This window comes from Saccopteryx bilineata, chromosome 2 (genome assembly GCF_036850765.1).
Source record: "Saccopteryx bilineata isolate mSacBil1 chromosome 2, mSacBil1_pri_phased_curated, whole genome shotgun sequence".
Taxonomy (NCBI): Eukaryota; Metazoa; Chordata; class Mammalia; order Chiroptera; family Emballonuridae; genus Saccopteryx; species Saccopteryx bilineata.
Genome location: NC_089491.1, coordinates 262,970,987 through 262,989,572, shown reverse-complemented (window position 1 = coordinate 262,989,572; position 18,586 = coordinate 262,970,987). Strand labels below are relative to the sequence as shown.

At 41.8% G+C, this 18,586-nt stretch overlaps 1 protein-coding gene across 9 annotated transcripts in view; it reads left to right on the top strand.

Moving 5' to 3' along the window:
- The window catches only part of GIT2 (GIT ArfGAP 2), a 56,425-nt gene that overhangs the window by 34,208 nt on the left and 3,631 nt on the right, over positions 1 to 18,586 (top strand). For 2 of the 9 annotated variants that reach the window (XM_066260395.1, XM_066260394.1), the window contains exons 14-19: positions 189 to 338; positions 4,016 to 4,264; positions 6,013 to 6,102; positions 9,897 to 9,979; positions 10,570 to 10,758; positions 18,010 to 18,073. In XM_066260395.1, the coding sequence (XP_066116492.1) occupies positions 189 to 338; positions 4,016 to 4,264; positions 6,013 to 6,102; positions 9,897 to 9,979; positions 10,570 to 10,758; positions 18,010 to 18,073 (825 nt within the window). Of the gene's footprint in view, positions 1 to 188; positions 339 to 2,725; positions 3,434 to 4,015; positions 4,265 to 6,012; positions 6,103 to 9,896; positions 9,980 to 10,569; positions 10,759 to 18,009; positions 18,074 to 18,586 lie in introns of those variants that run through there. The other 7 variants (XM_066260399.1, XM_066260398.1, XM_066260396.1 and 4 more) reach the window with 6 other exon arrangements.

Here is an 18,586-nt window from a genome sequence, read left to right as displayed (position 1 = left end):
TAAAATTTTTCAAATATTACAGTGACCCCACCTTTATGTTTTATTTTTGCATTATCCTCAGAAGCCTTGATTTGGTTTGATTAATTTTACAATCCAGCTGGCATGGTCAGAATTGAAATTCTTTAGCTGTTAGTCTTGAATGTTATCATCGTCTCAGATTGTGAACATTTTCCCCAATTTATTTTTAGAGCCTAGATTCAGATTTATCAGATGGACCAGTCACTGTGCAGGAATTTATGGAGGTCAAAAACGCTCTAGTGGCTTCTGAGGCCAAGATACAACAGCTAATGAAGGTGAATAACAACTTGAGTGACGAGCTGAGAATTATGCAGAAAAAGGTAACACGTTAATAAATGCCAGGATGATTGACGCTTTAACCCCATAGTATAAGGAAGAATCCCAGGCACAATGCTTGTGGTCAGAGGGAAGAAAAACAGTTATTGTAACAGACCTAAAAACCTGTGGACCAAGCTGTCTTTTTGGAAGCAGTATGTATTTGGATATTTCAGATGAAGTAGCTTTGATAAGAAATAAGTCTAGAGTAAGTTTCCCAGTAGAAGAAACATATAGCCCATTAAGTATTTGTATCAGTTGTAGTAACCCTTGCACTATTCTGTGCTTCCTGGGATCCTGGATATCACTCCATGGATGTGATTCTTCCTATTGCTCGTTCTACAAGAATAATCATGCCGGAAAGACAAAGCAGATGAAAGCCCTGGACGGATGTATGTATTTATTAGCATCCAAAATCATACCCCACCCATGTCATGCAAGGGGTGCTGTCCCTGTTCACTCTTAGATTCTAAGTTGTTATTCACCCCTACCCTGGCAGCCCTGTCCCACATCCCTGCACTTTATTTTTCACCAGCACTTGACACTAATTTATGATGTCCTCAGAGCCTGGAGCAGGGCCTGCCACAGACTAGGTTCTCAAGGAATATAAGACCTTTTATTTGCATAGTGAGAGCTATACACTAGTAAGAAACAACCCCATTTGCTCAGCAGTTTCTCATGCATTGCCTTTAAAGAGTCAGAAATATGTGAATCCCTAAGAGAAATGTGGCCAGGAGTAGCAAGGAATTTGCTTAAGATGGGAATTACATGTGTAATTTTTTATGAGAAGTGTAGGAAAGGAAGTTGAAATATTCTAAATTCTGTCACAATATTTTGAGGGTACTGATCCCATCATTTCATTCTCTACAATATGGGATTTTATACGCTTCCCTCAAACAGTAACAAAACAAAGTTATCTGATGACTATTGCTTCAGAATCGTCATCAAGAGCAGAGGACATGGTGCTTTTCATTTGTGGCTGGGCCCTTTTCAACAATGCTTCCTAAAGGAAAGCCACAGACCTAGTGAGAGTCTTGTGCCCCTCTGCTTGTCAGGGAAGTACACTGCAGCACCCCTGGCTTGGGGCTTGCTTTAGGATTCTTTTGGTATTGAATTCTAGATTATTTTTTGAGAGCTTTTTGAGGTAAATGGCTCTACTGCCTATAATAGAAGGGAACAAGAATGCCTGAAGATCAGTCAGATTTTAATCAAACACTTGTTCTGTGCCATATTGGCTCTGTTTGGGACTGGTATGCCACTGTGAACAGGACAGACTAAAAGCCATAACATACTGGGCTTGCACTTCCACTGTCTTTTCTAAAATATCTTTTAATAAATTATAGTTTGACCCATTAATTGAACTAATAAATTTTTTGAGGTGCCTTTTTCTGAAACATGCTGACTTTGCCCCGTAAATCAACCGGCTAAGCATCATTTTTTTTTATTCTCTGATGCTACTTTTAGTACTTGTAGATATCAAAGATAACCTATCTCTGAAAGCAAATGTCTTGAGTTTCTTTAAGAAATGCAGAATGAAATTATTTGCTATTGCTCATGGATTAATTCCTCAGTTCTTAGAATTGCTTTCTGAAACTATTGAATCATCTATAACTTTTCATTTTCTGTTTTATTCCTTCCAAACAAAAAAAAAATGTTGTCTGGTTGTTATTAAGATAAGCATCATTCAAATTTATCCAAGGACATCTCTCTAAATACAGAACACTAAACTTCTTAAAAATTGAGACCAGGAACTTGTGCTCATTAACATACATGCAAGCAAAATCCATACTAGATGTTTCAGAGACACAGAAAGTGTTAAGATAAAGTTTCAGATTTCAAGGCCCTGTCTAAAAAACTCTTAAGAGAAGGTTTTTACACACACAAACATGTGACAAGACATCCCAGTTCTTCATTGACAGGCATGTATCAGTTATGCTTCTCACTCTTAGGACCTTAAACCATTTCACTTCAGAACATGGGTTCCCTAATACATAGTTCTGACAGACGCTTTATGCCTGTCTGTATCCTGGAATGTAGGAATTTTGAGTGGCTGCTTGTCATTTTGCAGCTGTTTCTTCTTGGGAAAGGGAGTTGCAAATACGTCATATCCTGAGAGCCTTTGTGCTGTAGAAACTCTCTATCATTCCTTATGGAGTCGCTCTTCGAGAAAACTGAGAATGAGGGTGTTTCTCCGGCAGAGGCATTAAGTTAGGCTTTCACTAAAGTTCGGCAATATTAATATAAAGTGTATAGAATATGTTTACTTAGCAAAGATGTATTGATTTTATTTCAAAGTTAGGTTAAAGATTTTTATATCTATGTGTGTATATATATATATATATATAGTTGACAAAGTAGCATGATTTGTATCTGATCTTTCACATTTTAACAGTTGCTTGAAAAAGATGCTAATTAATGAAGAGGAGCAGCCACTATTGGTGTATTTTTCACAGATCGGTGCTTTATAAAAATTGAAAGTAACTCCTAACACTGAATGGGTTTGCTACTGAAAATGTAATGATCTTCTGGTGTGGACCTAAGCCCTGGCCCTGGTGGGAAATTTGGTCAGATTTTACAATCTGTCAAAGAGTAGACAGCTGAACTCCCACCACACCCAGCTTATAAGATGTCATGGAAGATGAAGGAGCACCAGAGGGAAAGGACACTGTACAGACTGGACTCAGTTAATTGTGTTTAAAATGCCAGACGCCAAAGAGTAACATGATTCCTTGCTGATCCCTTAACTCTAATTCATCAAACACCGTGAAGCAGCCTGCATGTGAGGAAAATGAAAAGAGCTTTCAGGGTCTCTAAGTGACAGTCTCTAACTTAAATTGGGTGGTGCCAAGCAGATTAGAGTGTTTAAAATGATGCCACCACAGTTGCGATTTCGAGTGACAAAGCCAAAGGAGAGGGGCCCACATATCATGTCCCTGGCTGAAAGCTGGTCAATCTCCAAAGGGAAACAAGCGTGCTACGTGGAGCATTCAGACGAAGATGTTAATATAGTTCAGTAGGTCTTCGGTTTTTTTTCATGATATGTTAATATAGCAAACATACCATGATTCGGTTCCCTCTATTTTTAAAAAAGTGCTACATTGTTTGGAACATCAAGAGTATTATATAATAAAGATTTATTGATCATAATTTTTCTTGTTGGCTTTTTGGGAAGCAGTAGCTGATCTGATTTTTCATAAGCTGAACTTCACTGTCTTTCTTGCTTTGCACAGCAACTTCAGTAACTCTTGTGCTGCTTCCATGGTGTCCCGCTGGCATTTTTGGCATTTGCAAATTGCTCAGGGCTCATTTGAAAAGCAAGTTACCTAAGCGATGTCTTCAGGGTCTTAAGCTCTTGCTAGAAACAGCCTCAAGATAACCCAGAGTTCAGCTTGCCTGCAAACATTTTCCAGGCCCGTCATGACCAAATTTTAAGTGGTTAGACATTCCATTTTTAAAAAGTCCAAACTGCAGCTTTTCCACATTCAGAAATTAAGCTATTTAATATGCTTCAGTGATGAAGTGAGTTGATTGCGTTCTCATTTATGGTTGCCTTTTACTTTCAACCCAGCTAGCTATTACTGTTCTTATTGTTTAAAGCTTGTAATTGTTTGTGTTTATTTGGTGTTTGCTTTTTCTGCTTGCTATAGAAAAACACAGTCCCACTGCCAAACATTTCTTTCAGCTTCAGACACTCCAGAGTGAAAATTCGAACCTCAGGAAACAGGCCACAACCAATATATATCAGGTGCAAACTGGTTCTGAGTACACAGACACTTCCAACCACTCTTCCTTAAAGCGACGTCCATCTGCCCGGGGCAGTAGGCCCATGTCCATGTACGAGACGGGATCAGGTCAGAAACCATATCTCCCAATGGGAGAAGTGAACCACCCTGAAGAGAGCAGGACGCGACTCCAGCCTTTCCCCGCACATGTAAGTAACACCACTGGTGCTTCTGCTGTCACTCTCTGTCCAGCCTGACTCCTGCATTCCCTATTCTGACCCTGCAGGTACCCACATCTCTGCTTTGCAAAATTGAGCTATGAGAGTTGTCCTTGTGTTTGCTGTGTTAACATGTCGACAGATGTTTGTGGCAACATCGCAAGCACACGGGGCCATTGACCGAAAGTTTTTCAACAAGGCTGGGGATTCTGGTTCTTGCTCAGCTCCCCTCTCCTTTTTCTCCCTCATATGCGTAATATCTTTCCCAGCCAGCCAGTATTGGAATTTTTTTATAGCAAATTTTCTTCCCCACTTCCAAAAAACAAGAACAAAACTAAAAGTTGTCAGTAGAAGTAAGTGCCATCTTCTTTGAGATAGACAGGTATGTGCCCCTTTATGAACTGGAGCCCTTAGAATTTAAGGTGCCTCTGCCCCTCCCAGTTGAGCAGGCGGCATCTGTGGTCTGGACATACAGGGTAGGTCAAGAAGCCTCTGGGCCGCCACAGCTTCTGCATGTGTAGTCAGTGTGCCTGCTTAGCGTCCACATCCCCCCTATCCCCTCTGTGGAGAAAGCAGTGCTTAGTTACTTCATCAGAATGAGGTGTAAAAATACTGCATTGATTTTGTAAGTGTTGTATTCTAAAGATTGTGTTCTGTAATAGGCTGCTAACATCTTATTTTACAGTGGAATAAGTACAGTATTGTGTGTGAGGTTTTCAAATAATAAATTTCAGATTTATCCTAAAATCTTCTGACAAAATGTTATAGACGTTTTGAACTAATATAATTTTTTTAGAGTAATATTTATCTTTTTTAATGTCACAGTTATTGTTTTTCAGCCAAATTTTATAGAAATTTCCAAAAAATTCTCAGTAAATTCAAAGTAAAGAATATTTCATTTTGTCCAGCGTTAGTGTGGTAAAATTACAGTATTTATTGTAATTGGGAGTCCAGTACTTCAACTTTTTAAGTTGTTTGGGTTAAATATTCTAAAGCAATTGATTTGATAACATTTGTATAATGGGAATGTCATTGAACTAAGTTTAGAATCTTATTTTTGTGTAACTGAAAACAATTTAGGAAAAGCAAACTTTGTTAACACTTTTCATACTGTACTTTTTTATTTTAGGAACATTTAGAATATAAGAATGTCATATTGCAAAAGGTTTATGTCTACTAAAAAGTAGACTAATAACATACCGACTTTTAGCCTGACCTGTGGTGGCGCAGTGGATAAAGCGTCGACCTGGAAATGCTGAGGTCGCCGGTTCGAACCCTGGGCTTGCCTGGTCAAGGCACATATGGGAGTTGATGCTTCCAGCTCCTACCCCCTTCTCTCTCTCTGTCTCTCCTTCTCCTCTCTAAAATGAATAAATAAATAAAAAAAAAAAAAAAAAAAAAAAAAACTTTAAAACTTTAATAACATACCGACTTTTAATCATTTATCTGTCCTCATTAAAAACCAAATATTTGTTTAAGGATATTTATTTTTTAAAAATTTGACAAATTATGCTAGTATTCTTCTCCCTTATTAAAAAAATAGCCTTATAAATTCTGAGTAGTTTCTGGGAAGCATTTCACTAAGGGATTAAAATCTCTGAGCATCTGTCAGCGGCTAGTGTGGCAGTCAGCCGCCTGTCACAGAAATTTCAGCACTGATCTCAGTGCATAGCTTTTTAGGAGGAGCAGGGTTTTTGTTGTTTGTATTTTCCCGAGTGTGTTTCTTTTTCCCCTTTCAGATTGGGAGGAGTGCGCTTGTGACCTCCTCTTCGTCTCTGCCTTCCTTCCCCTCCACACTTTCCTGGTCCAGGGACGAAAGCACCCGAAGGGTTAAGTACACTCTGAATGGTCTGCTCTCTGGAGGAGGGGCAGTGCTCCTGGGAGCTTTGTGTTTCTGGCCCTCCTGACTCTCCACTAACCTAACTGGCCTTCTGTCCTGCATGAGGCAGTGCTTCCCTCTTGGTGTGTCACAGGCACAGCAGCGTGTATGGATGCACACAAGCATGCACACACATCCACAGGAAGCGGCCTCCCTTTTGTCTAACTCCACATTACTCTCTTTCACATACTATTTAACAAAGTCTGCAATTTACCCCATAACATTTATTCTGAGCATACTGTCGTTTTAAACAATCAGAAAATTAGCTGGCTGCTGGTTAAATATTGTAGTAAGGCAAATCTATCAAATTTGTTCAGAGCTTCAGTCCCCAGATTAAAACATACTAGTATGTTTGGACTAACTGAAACATTAAAGCATCATGCTTTTTTTTTTTCTTACCCTCTTAATATATTTATGTCAGCACCATACTTGACAAAATAAGGTTTTGTGGTTCCTGTGTCTCATATATGCATTGCAACAGATAGCAGAATTGGAGTTGTCGGCGGCTGTTAGTACGAAGCTGTTCACTTTATTAGTTGGTCAGATTCAACTTTCTGATGTGTAACTTATATTCCCAGTAAGGATATGTGATTCCAATTAATAGAAATGAAATATCTCATTTGAAATTTTAATGAGTCAAGTAAACTTTGATCTACTGTGAAGTGGTTTTTTTTTAAACAAAACTTTTTTTTAGTAGTTTTGAGAACAGTTGTACCTCTACTAAGATGGAGTTTTATACAAGATTAACAAGTCATATAAACTGAAAATCTTGAAATGTTCCTGAAAGTTTTGTCATGAATTTAGGTTTTTATGACGTCTGTATTTTCTTTAAAAATTGCAAATATATTAAATAAACTGAACCAGCACCAGCTATACAGTAACTTTTCTATTAACAGCTTTGTGAGAGCAGCACTTTTAACTAATGGATCTTACCTCTGCATGTTTACAATAATTTTCACAAAATTAAATCTGGCTAATTTGAAATCCTGTACAAATGTTTTTGTGGACAACAATGAAGGACTTAATTTGTAAGTAACTGATTTCCTGGGTGGTTACTGCTAAACATTATTTTCAGAGAAACATTACTGAGAAACATTTCCTGAGTACTTTTATTAAATATATGAGTTATTACTCTTCTAAAATGTTTTGGTGAAACTTAGTACTTTTGATCATTGTTGGGGGCAGTATATTTGATTTGTAATTATCAAATGTACATCAAGGAAGGCAAAAAGATCCATTATAAAACTGTGAGATTTTCTGGGCTTAATTCTGTTTTCTAGATTTTCCACTGGAGCAGCTCTGGATGAATTTTCCAGAATAATTATTTAAATGAAAATTTTTTACATTGTGTGTGTGTGTGTGTGTGTGTGTGTGTGTAAAAACTAAAGGAAAAGAAAGTTAAAGATGGTCAGATATTCCCTGTGAACGGCAAGATGGGTTTTTGTTATTGGGATTACTTTCCAAAGAGCCTGCTGTCAGTGTTTACTGCACTGGACAGTGCTTGCCTCTGGTCTTCCATCTAGTCAATAACTCACTGGTTGGTTCATAAAGCCAGATCAAAATAAGGCAGCAAATGAAGCAGAACTGTTTGTTTGTTGGGGATATAAACAAAGGGATCTTAAAAGTTAGTCAATTTTACAGAACTTAAACTCTCCATATGGCTCCATGCTATACTTTTAATCATTTGCCAGATGAATTTGAGTGGGTAAAGTATGAATTTTAGGAGCCAAGCTCCTAAAATACAAGTGTCTTATATTAAAGTGGCTAGGCCCAAGTAGAGTATTTGGGGCAAATGGAAAAGACCTCAGACAGAGAAAGAGAGCGTTTGCCCTGGGAGAGGAGAGGCCATGGGGATAGTAAGCAAAATGTTATTTGCATAAGGAGTCTCTGCACCTGGGGGCTGGCTACCTTGCCTGTCTACATGATGGCCTTCAGAGGTACAGGCAGCATTAGCAGTAAGGAGCAAATAAGTAGATTTTATATAGCCTTTCTTAAACTGACTTACTCTGTAGTAGCCGCTCTTGGATGAAACTATAGGGTCTCCATATCTTTTAACAAGATTCTTAATTTATAATTGACCCTTAAACAGCAAAGGTGTTAGGGACACCAATTGATCCACATTAAAAAATCTGCTTATAAGTTAAGTTGGCCCTTTTTCATATGTGGATGTCCAACTACCAGTTGACCCTTGAATAACATGGGTTTGGATCAATTGAACTGTGCAGGTCAACTGAAAAAAGTATAAGTGGACCACGCAGTTAAAACCTTTATTCTTTAAGTGTCAACTGTACAGGTATATCTCAGCCACATTTTATGGTAGTATTAATAAAATTACTTAGTCACATGTTTTGATTAACTTGGATTAAGTTCAACATGTAGAGTTGGAAGTAGCTTAGATTTCTGTTTCGCAAAGTAATCAGTTTAGGTTCTCAGTCAGCTTCCACTGATTTCTGTTCTAGATGAAGAAATTCTTAAACATTATGGATAAAATAAATACTGAGGGAAAACTGTTTTTATTAAACACTTCAGAACTAACATATTCCACTTCAAGGGAATGTGGTCCTCTTTAAATTTTGTCAACCTGCAAAGCCCTGTGCTTAGCAGTACTGCCATTTCCTCAACACAGTTTTAGTATTCCTCTTTTAAATCTGTATTCCATTTTTGAATCTCCACAGTTGCATCAAATCTTTATATTTTCAAGGTTAATTATTTGGGGAAACAGATAAAAGTGGTTGGAAACCACTGTCCCCAAGTGTCACACTGGGATAATCCATTTTGGTTCACAAATAACATGTGGCAATAAATTAGCAATACCGCCTGACCAGGTGGTGGCGCAGTGGATAGAACGTCGGACTGGGATGCAAAAGACTCAGGTTCGAGACCCCGAGGTTGCCAGCTTGAGCGAGGGCTCATCTGGTTTGAACAAAAGCTCACCAGCTTGATCCCAAGGTCGCTGGCTCGAGCAAGGGGTTACTCAGTCTGCTGAAGGCCCACGGTACGTATGAGATAGCAATCAATGAACAATTAAGGTGTTGCATTGTGCAAAGAAAAACTAATGATTGATGCTTCTCATTTCTTCGTTCCTGTCTGTCCCTGCCTATCCCTGCCTATCCCTCTCTCTCTGACTCTCTTTCTGTCTCTGTAAAAAAAAAAAAAAAATAGCAATACCGGTTTTCTGATGTGGCTCATACAAACCATCTCTGAGGTAGTTCTTGGAAAGCCATATGTGATCATAGAGCCCCAGGCATGCCATCTTGGAGGTATCCGGAGACCTGGCTTCCTGGTCCTGTTTTTCTGCTGACTGTGGCCTTGAGGGTATTATTTTGCTCATCTAGTGTTAGACTAGATCATCTATAGGCAGCATCCAGTGCTAAAAGTCTGTGGGTATATAAGTGCTGGCACATTTGCTATCTAAATGGGTCTCATTATATTATAGTTAAACTCATATTTCTTAGAGAACTAAATGTGAGTGTGTTGCCTTGTGTGTCTGTGTTAGTTTATACCAAGGATCTGTTTATGGAGTAGCCACAGAGCTAAGAAGAAAATGGTGCAAAAAAGAAAAGAAAGCATTTCTGGATACACAGCTCATCTTTTACTAACTTCTTAATAAAGAATTGGCTCCTGTCCCAAATGAGATCTGGGCCATGAAAACCTTGTAGCCTAAGAGGTAATGATTCCTGGGAAGGGTTCCCAAGGAGTGTCTCATGCTCTAAACTAATGGGGATCGCCTTTTCTCTCTTGTAGGCATCCAGACTGGAGAAACAGAACAGCACACCTGAGAGTGACTATGACAACACTCCCAATGACACAGACCCAGATGACCTGGGGTACATCTGCAGGAAGGATGTACTGGGGGTCAGGCTCTTAAACCAGAGATCCAGCAGGCTGTGGTCAGGAGACATAGTTCATCACCTGCACCCTTTACTCTATTTTTGGACCCAAAAAGGGTTAAAATATTGAGGCACAAGTTAATAGTTCAACACCTCTTCTTATCTCACATTTCCACAGGGGCCTTTTTTCTTTTACTAGCATGTTTTGTGTCTATAAGTCTCTATGATGTACTTAAAAGCGACTTTAAGTCAATGTTAGATTGTACTTTCACTCCATGGAACTGGCTCATTTAGGGATGGCTTTTAACATCTTGCCCTCCCCATTTCGGTTATTCCCTCCCTTTCCCAATCTTTACTCTTTCTATAAAAGTCATAATTTCCAGCCCCGTGGTAAGTGAAATAACCTCCACATGAGCTGTGGTTGCCTGTTGCTGAAACAGCCTTACCATGAGTCTCCCGCCAGACAGGATAATGGAAACCACAAAAGCAGCCTGCCTTTTGTGTTCAGCAAATGCCCATGCAGTGGCCTAGAAGCAGAGAAGCAGCTGATAAGCACCTGTTGCATTTAGCCTCTTTAATGTTCACAGGTCAAGCAGGAAGGGGAGGCAGAGGAGTATGGTGTGGCAAGGTGACAGCTCAGTACCAGATACGGTAGAACCCCCCACAGCCCCAAGCCCCCTCCTCCCCAGCACCGAAGATGTCATCCGGAAAACTGAACAGATCACCAAGAACATCCAGGAACTCTTAAGAGCAGCCCAAGAAAATAAACATGACAGGTAAAACGGCTTGAAAATCCCTGGGAGAATGTGCATACTCTCTGGGGGAGATGCTGCTCCACTTGTGACCGGGGATTGTATTTCGTGTCCTGATTTTAAAGGTTTTTGAAATTTTCAGGCTTATATATCAGGCTTTAGAACAAAATTGTAAATTTGGGGGGTTTTTTAGATGGTATTTTTAGTCTTTCATTCTTTTTATGAAGTACTCTGAAAATAAATGTCTCTAGAAGTAGACTTGCTGTGTAGTTGTTGTAGTGACGTTCCTAGTTCTACCTGGAGAAGGGAGAGAAGCAGCCTAAGACCTTGCACTTGATTCTTCCTGGCACCAATGCTCCCTGTGATCTCCTTAGCTAGGAAAAAGTTTGCTGCCACGAAAAGTATCCTGAAATGAACCTGATCTTATGTCTCCCCTGTGTGTATGCACTTTTGTGTGTACATGTATAGTGTGTAAACGTCTAAGAAATAAGCAGTTTACAAATAAAAGTCAATCAAAACACCATTCAAATAACTGCTCATTGTGAGCAAAACCATTTCCTGCAGTCTCTTCTTGCCATAGGGATGGACTGGCTCTTGTACTGACTAATCCTTTTCCTCTCTGAGCACTTCAGGTTGTTAACTGTTCGGGGTGACATCCTAGTTTCATGTGGCTGGCCCAGTCTAGACACATTCATGAAACGTGGTTTAATCTCATCCTGTTGAGTTTGGTCAAAGCCCAAGAACAATCTCATTTTTTTCATTAGGTTAGCAAAGCTTAGTGCCCTTGGTGATGAACCACTCTTCCTACCTTGTGTATATAAAAGTTGTTCAAGGACCACAGTTCTGTCCCTCCTTTCTCCCCCCTGTTCTCTTCTTCTACGTAAAGATGTACCATTGTTGTTTGCATTTTCTCTGCATTCCTGGCACTGTCGTGCTAACCTTCTCCTTTAAAAAAAATAAAAAGATTTTTTTAAAGACTTTTTTCATTTTAGGTGGGGGAAAGAATGAGAGAGAAAGAGAAGGGGGGGAGGAGCAGGAAGCATCAACTCCCGTATGTGCTTTGACTAGGCAAGCCCAGGGTTTCAAACAGGTGACTTCAGCGTTCCAGGTTGACACTTTATCCACTGCGCCACCACAGGTCAGGCTATCTTTAGTATACAGTGCAGACTTTTTCCAGTGTCGTGGTTTCCCACTCGGTAGGAGAAGAAGAGTCAGTTTTGGTTGAAGGAGAGGAGTTAGTCTTCATGGCTAGACGACTGGAGGATCCTCAGAAAAAAAGATGAACCTGCATAATGTCTCAGCCTCCTTCCACAAAAATTATGCAGCTTTTCATCTTCCTCCTTCCCCAGGCATCCTCTTTATCGCATGCTCTCCTGCCTCACGGGCTATCGGTGCTTAGTTCCTCTTCTCAGCACAGCACAGCAACAAGCATCTTCGTCATCTTATTACCAAAGCAAAATGTCTCTCAACTTTTCAAGCCCAGTCTTTTTTTTTTTTTTTTTTTAATTGCTGTTAGAGAGGGCAAGGGGGAGAGTGACAGACAGACATTGACCCATCGCTCCACTCATCCCTGCACTCATTGGTTGAGTCTCACATGTGCCCTGACCTGGGATCAAACCCACATTCTTGGCACATTGGGATGACACTCCATCCAACTGAACTACCCAGCCAGGGCTCAAGTCCAGTCTTTCAGTAATTTTCTATTTTGTGTGTGTGAGAAAGGCAGGGAGAGAGACAACATCAAGCGGTTCCTGAATGTGCCCTAATTGGAGATCTAACCCCCAACATTGTCATTTTAGGATGACGCTCCAACCGACTGATCTAACCGGCCCTTTAGTATACAGTGGGCCAGTAACCTTGATACCAAGATCGACTCCTTTTCTAGTGCTCTTCCTCCATTTAGCAATGTGCTTCACTTTTCATTTCCCTAGTTCAGGAGTGCCATGCTTACATTTCAAACTTGAAAAATAAATGTGCTTAGGTTGCATTGTTCTCTTTGGTAGTTGTCAAAAATATAAATATCTGCCCTGCAGCCATTTCTGGCTTCAAAGATCGCAATATGGTGGTTGGTACAATTTGGGAGGTTTTTTTTAATGTACAAATGTATTCAATAAATGTTATAATCTGATTTCTTTTGTAAGACCATGAGACAGTGATGCAAAAGATTTTAATTATTAGCTCATTCTTTTGCTTGAAATCAGAATTGGTCTAGAGGATTTATATTTCATAAATTGATCTTCTATTAAGATCTCTGATTACTTACATATTTATGACACTTTTATTTATAACCTTGCATTGTGCATTTTTAAACCCATGCCTTTTACTCTTGTTTTCTCCTCTTGTTGATCCATTGCTTGTGCTTATCCTAAGTAGACCAGTAGCCCATGTGGGCACATTCAGGCTTGGTCCTGCTTCCTTGGTGCAAGCAAACTCCCCTCAGCCCCTGACTTTCCTTCAGCCTGGTTCTATCCCTGAGGCCTCCAGCCTTATTCTCTCTCTCTCTCTCTCTCTCTCTCACACACACACACACACACACACACACACACATACACAATTATACAATTCAGGATTACTACATATTATGCATAAAAGCCTTTTTGAGGGAAGGTAACAATTTGAAGTTGTGAGCGTGAAGTCCCTCTGATAGAGGAGAACTTGCTTATTACTCTGTGTGTGCTTTCTTTTGTGGTTTATTGAGGATTTTCTAAAATATCTTATAATGAATGAGTTTTTTTTTTTTTTTTTTTTTAAAGATTTTATTTATTGATTTTACAAAGAGAGGAAGGGGTCAGGGGATAGAGTGAGAAATATTAACTCATAGTTGCTCACTTTAGTTGCTTGTTGCTTGCTCGAGTATGTGTCTTTTTTTTTTTTTTTCATTTTTCTGAAGCTGGAAACAGGGAGAGACAGTCAGACAGACTCCCGCATGCGCCCGACCGGGATCCACCCGGCACGCCCACCAGGGGCGATGCTCTGCCCATCCTGGGTGTCGCCATGTTGCGACCAGAGCCACTCCAGCGCCTGAGGCAGAGGCCACAGAGCCATCCCCCAGCGCCCGGGCCATCTCCGCTCCAATGGAGCCCTGGCTGCGGGAGGGGAAGAGAGAGACAGAGAGGAAAGTGCGGCGGAGGGGTGGAGAAGCAAATGTGCGCTTCTCCTGTGTGCCCTGGCCGGGAATCGAACCCGGGTCCTCCGCATGCTAGGCCGACGCTCTACCGCTGAGCCAACCGGCCAGGGCCATAATGAATGAGTTTTTGACAGATGTCCTTAGAAAAATATTTCTTCTCTATGTAGCAAGGGGAAAGGGGAAATTATATATATATTTTTAATTAATTAATTAATTTTTAGAGAGGAGAGAGAGAGAGGGAGAGAGAGGAGAGAGAGAAGGGGGGAGGAGCTGGAAGCATCAACTCCCATATGTGCCTTGACCAGGCAAGCCCAGGGTTTCAAATCGGCGACCTCAGCATTTCCAGGTCAACGCTTTATCCACTGCGCCACCACAGGTCAGGCAGGAAATTATATTTTTGAATCAAAACAAAAACTGTAACTGGCAAAACACAAACTCTTAAGCATGGTTCTCAGTTAATGTGGTATTAACAGACATACTGGTTCAAGAAGTATTTATGTCTGATAAATACTATGGACGTGGAGTTTTTGCTGTGTTGCTGTGGACATAGACTTTTTCTCTGAGTGTCTGTGTGGCCAGATGGGTTGTTGCTCCTTAAAATTTGCAAGTTAAGGCCCTGGCCGGTTGGCTCAGCGGTAGAGTGTCGGCCTGGCGTGCGGGGGACCCGGGTTCGATTCCCGGCCAGGGCACATAGGAGAAGCGCCCATTTGCTTCTCTACCCCCCTCCCCTCCTTCCTCTCTGTCTCTCTCTTCCCCTCCCGCAGCCAAGGCTCCATTCGAGCAGAGATGGCCTGGGCACTGGGGATGGCTCCTTGGCCTCTGCCCCAGGCGCTAGAGTGGCTCTGGTCGCCGCAGAGCGACGCCCCGGAGGGGCAGAGCATCGCCCCCTGGTGGGCAAAGCGTCGCCCCTGGTGGGCGTGCTGGGTGGATCCCGGTCGGGCGCATGCGGGAATCTGTCTGACTGTCTCTCCCTATTTCCAACTTCAGAAAAAAAAAATACAAAATAAAAAAAAATTTGCAAGTTAAGCCCTGGTTGGTTGGCTCAGTGGTAGAGCATCGGCCTAGCATGCAGGAGTCCTGGGTTCAATTCCCGGCCAGGGCACACAGGAGAAGCACCCATCTGCTTCTCCGCCCCTACCTCTCTCCTTCCTCTCTGTCTCTGTCTTCCCCTCCCGCAGCCAAGGCTCCATTGGAGCAAAGTTGGCCCGGGCGCTGAAGATGGTTCTACGGCCTCTGCCTCAGGCGCTAGAATGGCTCTGGTTGCAACAGAGCAACACCCCAGATGGGCAGAGCATCACCCCCTGGTGGGCGTGCTGGGTAGATCCCAGTCAGGCGCATGCAGAAGTCTGTCTAACTGCCTCCCCGTTTCCAACTTCAGAAAAATACAAAAAAAAAGAAAAAAAAATTTGCAGGTTAAATAACTCTTTATGCATTGGCATTTTTGTTATTAAATGGTATATGGTTCTAACTGCTCACAAAGGTAAAAGTGAGGATTTCCCATTTGAAGGCATTTTGGGATAATGTAAACCATTTGTTAAAATGTGATGGTTTCATTAAAATGTAAGTATTCTTTTTTCTGAAATTTTTTTTAATTATAGTTGACGTTCAGTATTATTTTATATTGGTTTCAGGTATATAGCATAGTGGTTCCACATTTATATAATTTATTAAATGATCTCGGTAAGTGTGGTACCCACCTGGCACCAAACATAGTTATTGAAATGTAGGCAGTCTTGATTAAAATAATTTTGATACTAGATTTCTTACAAAGATGAAGTACAGTGGTTGCTGATGACAATCTTTAAGCAGAAGCCAACTTCATGACTTAAAAAATGTGGAAAGAATGTTACTCAAAGGCTTTAAGGGCCCTGGCCGGTTGGCTCAGCGGTAGAGCGTCGGCCTGGCCTGCGGGGGACCCGGGTTCGATTACCGGCCAGGGCACATAGGAGAAGCGCCCATTTGCTTCTCCACCCCCTCCCCTCCTTCCTCTCTGTCTCTCTCTTCCCCTCCCGCAGCCAAGGCTCCATTGGAGCAAAGATGGCCCGGGCGCTGGGGATGGCTCCTTGGCCTCTGCCCCGGGCGCTGGGGATGGCTCCTTGGCCTCTGCCCCGGGCGCTGGGGATGGCTCCTTGGCCTCTGCCCCAGGCGCTAGAGTGGCTCTGGTCGCGGCAGAGCGACGCCCCAGAGGGGCAGAGCATCGCCCCCTGGTGGGCAGAGCGTCACCCCTGGTGGGCGTGCCGGGTGGATCCCGGTCGGGCGCATGCGGGAGTCTGTCTGACTGTCTCTCCCCGTTTCCAGCTTCAGAAAAATACAAAAAAAAAAAAAAAAAAAGGCTTTAAGTACTAGGATGGCTGCTGCTGAATGGCATTTGGTTTTATGCTGTAGAAGGGAAATTTTAAAACACAGTCATGTGTGCAAAGTCAGACTTAGGTATTTACACCATATTTCCTAACATGCTAAAATCAGGCTCCCACATCCGTTTCCCTCTGGGCTCTGTGGGTCAGTTCCAGAAGCAAAACCCAGGCCTGGTGGTAGTGTGGTATCTAAGAATTGTCACTTAATACCGTCTTCAGTTTGCCTTTGCCTCTGTACCTTGTAACACGTACTACTCGGTAGAAATACAACATTTTTAAGGTACAAGAAACTAGCCCATTTTTTGCTTGTCATAATACTAAGAAGAAGAATCCTGAGTGAGGGCCCTGGCCAGTTGGTTCAGTGGTAGAGCGTCGGCCTGGCATGTGGAAGTCCCGTGTGCGATCCCTGGCCAGGGCACACAGGAGAAGCGCCCATCTGCTTCTCCACCCCTCCCCCTCTCCTTTCTCTCTATCTCTCCCTTCCCCTCCCGCAGCCAAGGCTCCACTAGAGCAAAGTTGGCCCGGGCGCTGAGGATGGCTCCATTGCCTCTGCCTCATGCGCTAGAATGGCTCTGGTTTCAGAGGAGCAATGCTCCAGAGGGGTCGAGCATCGTCCCCTAGTGGGCATGCTGGGTGGATCCCGGTCAGGCACATGCGGGAATCTATCTCTCTGCCTCCCACTTCTCACTTCGGGAAAAAAATAAAGATGTTAACTGGAAAAAAAAAGAAAAAGAATCCTGAGTGAAGCCAGAGTCTCAAATCTTCCAGTTCTCATCACCTAAGAAGTCAGAATCACCAGTCATCAGTGTAAAGAGGCTTTCTATTAAATAAAGTGTGAATTTGTTGCCTCTAATGTCAGGAGAGGCCTGTGGTGTGGTAGTGAGGGTCCCGGGCTTAGAAGCTGGGTGGCTGGGGTTGAAATCTGCTCTCTTATCAGCTGTAAGATCTTGGACAAGTTCTTTGCCTCTCCAGGCTTCCATTTCCACATTTGAAAAATGGGTGCGATAGTAATACCTACCTCACAGGGCCGTTGGATTACATGAGTCTGCAAAGCCCAGAGCATAGAACCTGGCATCCAGTCATTGCTCCTGAAGCATCAGCTCTTGTGCTGTCATCTTGGGCCCCTGGGAGGCCAGGCAGCCTGGAAGAAAGGATGAAGACAGGCAGATTTTAATGTGCTTTGTTGTCTTTGAGCTTGTCAACCAGCAAAGTGCTGACTGTGCTCATAGCATTTTATTACAGAGCCATGGCAACTTTATGAGGTTACCCACTTAAGTGGGTAAGTGACTGAACCAGTATATGAAGCTAATCTCAGTGTTTCCTCCTTATCCGAAGGAAACCTTTAGACATCCCAACAATTCAGATGCATTGGCTGGAAGGAATTTGGAAATGTCTGTTGGTTTTTCAGTGTTGAGGTGTAGGCTACAAGACTAGGGAATTTTTTAGTATATACTTTATTTTTAACTTCTATGACCTTCTTCATGGAAATCCTTGTTTCACTTTTAAGACTTGGGAAGATGAGAAATAAATGACCATTTTGAGAAGATATGAGAATCTTTACAGATGGTTTTATGGTCTCACCCGGTTAGTAGTGTATATTGTCTGTGCTTCATACCTGGAGACTGTTTTTATCAGATTGAATGAATTTTCGAGAAAGGATGGGGGGGACTGTGATCTATAACCAGGTGCCTTCTGTTGGTGTGGAATATAAATGAAACCTGTGCTAGCCGCTGAGGGTTCTCTGTCTCTGAATTATTTTACTCTCTTTGAATAACCTCTTCAATATTCTTACAGTTATATTCCCTGTTCAGAGAGGATACATGTGGCTGTTACAGAAATGGCAGCATTATTTCCCAAAGTAAGTCGTTTCCTGCTTTCTTGATTCAGATCTTTTTAAGTAAACTGCAAGAAATTTCTTTGTGACCTTATTATTGTATTAACCATTTGTAGCATAGTCTTAAATCTGCAAACAATCTTTTAGAGCATTGAAATGTTTTTGTTCTACATGAATATTGGTTTTAATAAGACAAGGTCTGAGCCCAGTAAAAAGCAAAGCATTAATATAATAAAATTTTATCTGGAATATTTCATCCACATGGATTAATATTTTTCAAGAACTACCTCAGAATAGCACATACTACTAAAATGATACTGCATGCACTTTGACCTTTGAGTTAGAGCACCTCAGCATCTCTCACACCAGGGGTTGCAAAGTATGCAGTGTTTGAGCACCCCCATTGAAAACATGCATGACAGGAAGGAAAAGTCCATGTGAAGACAGAGGCAGAGAGTAGAGAGGTGTTGCCACAAGCCAAGGAGCTCCAAAGATTGCTGACAACCCACCCAAAGCTAGGACAGAGGCATGGAACAG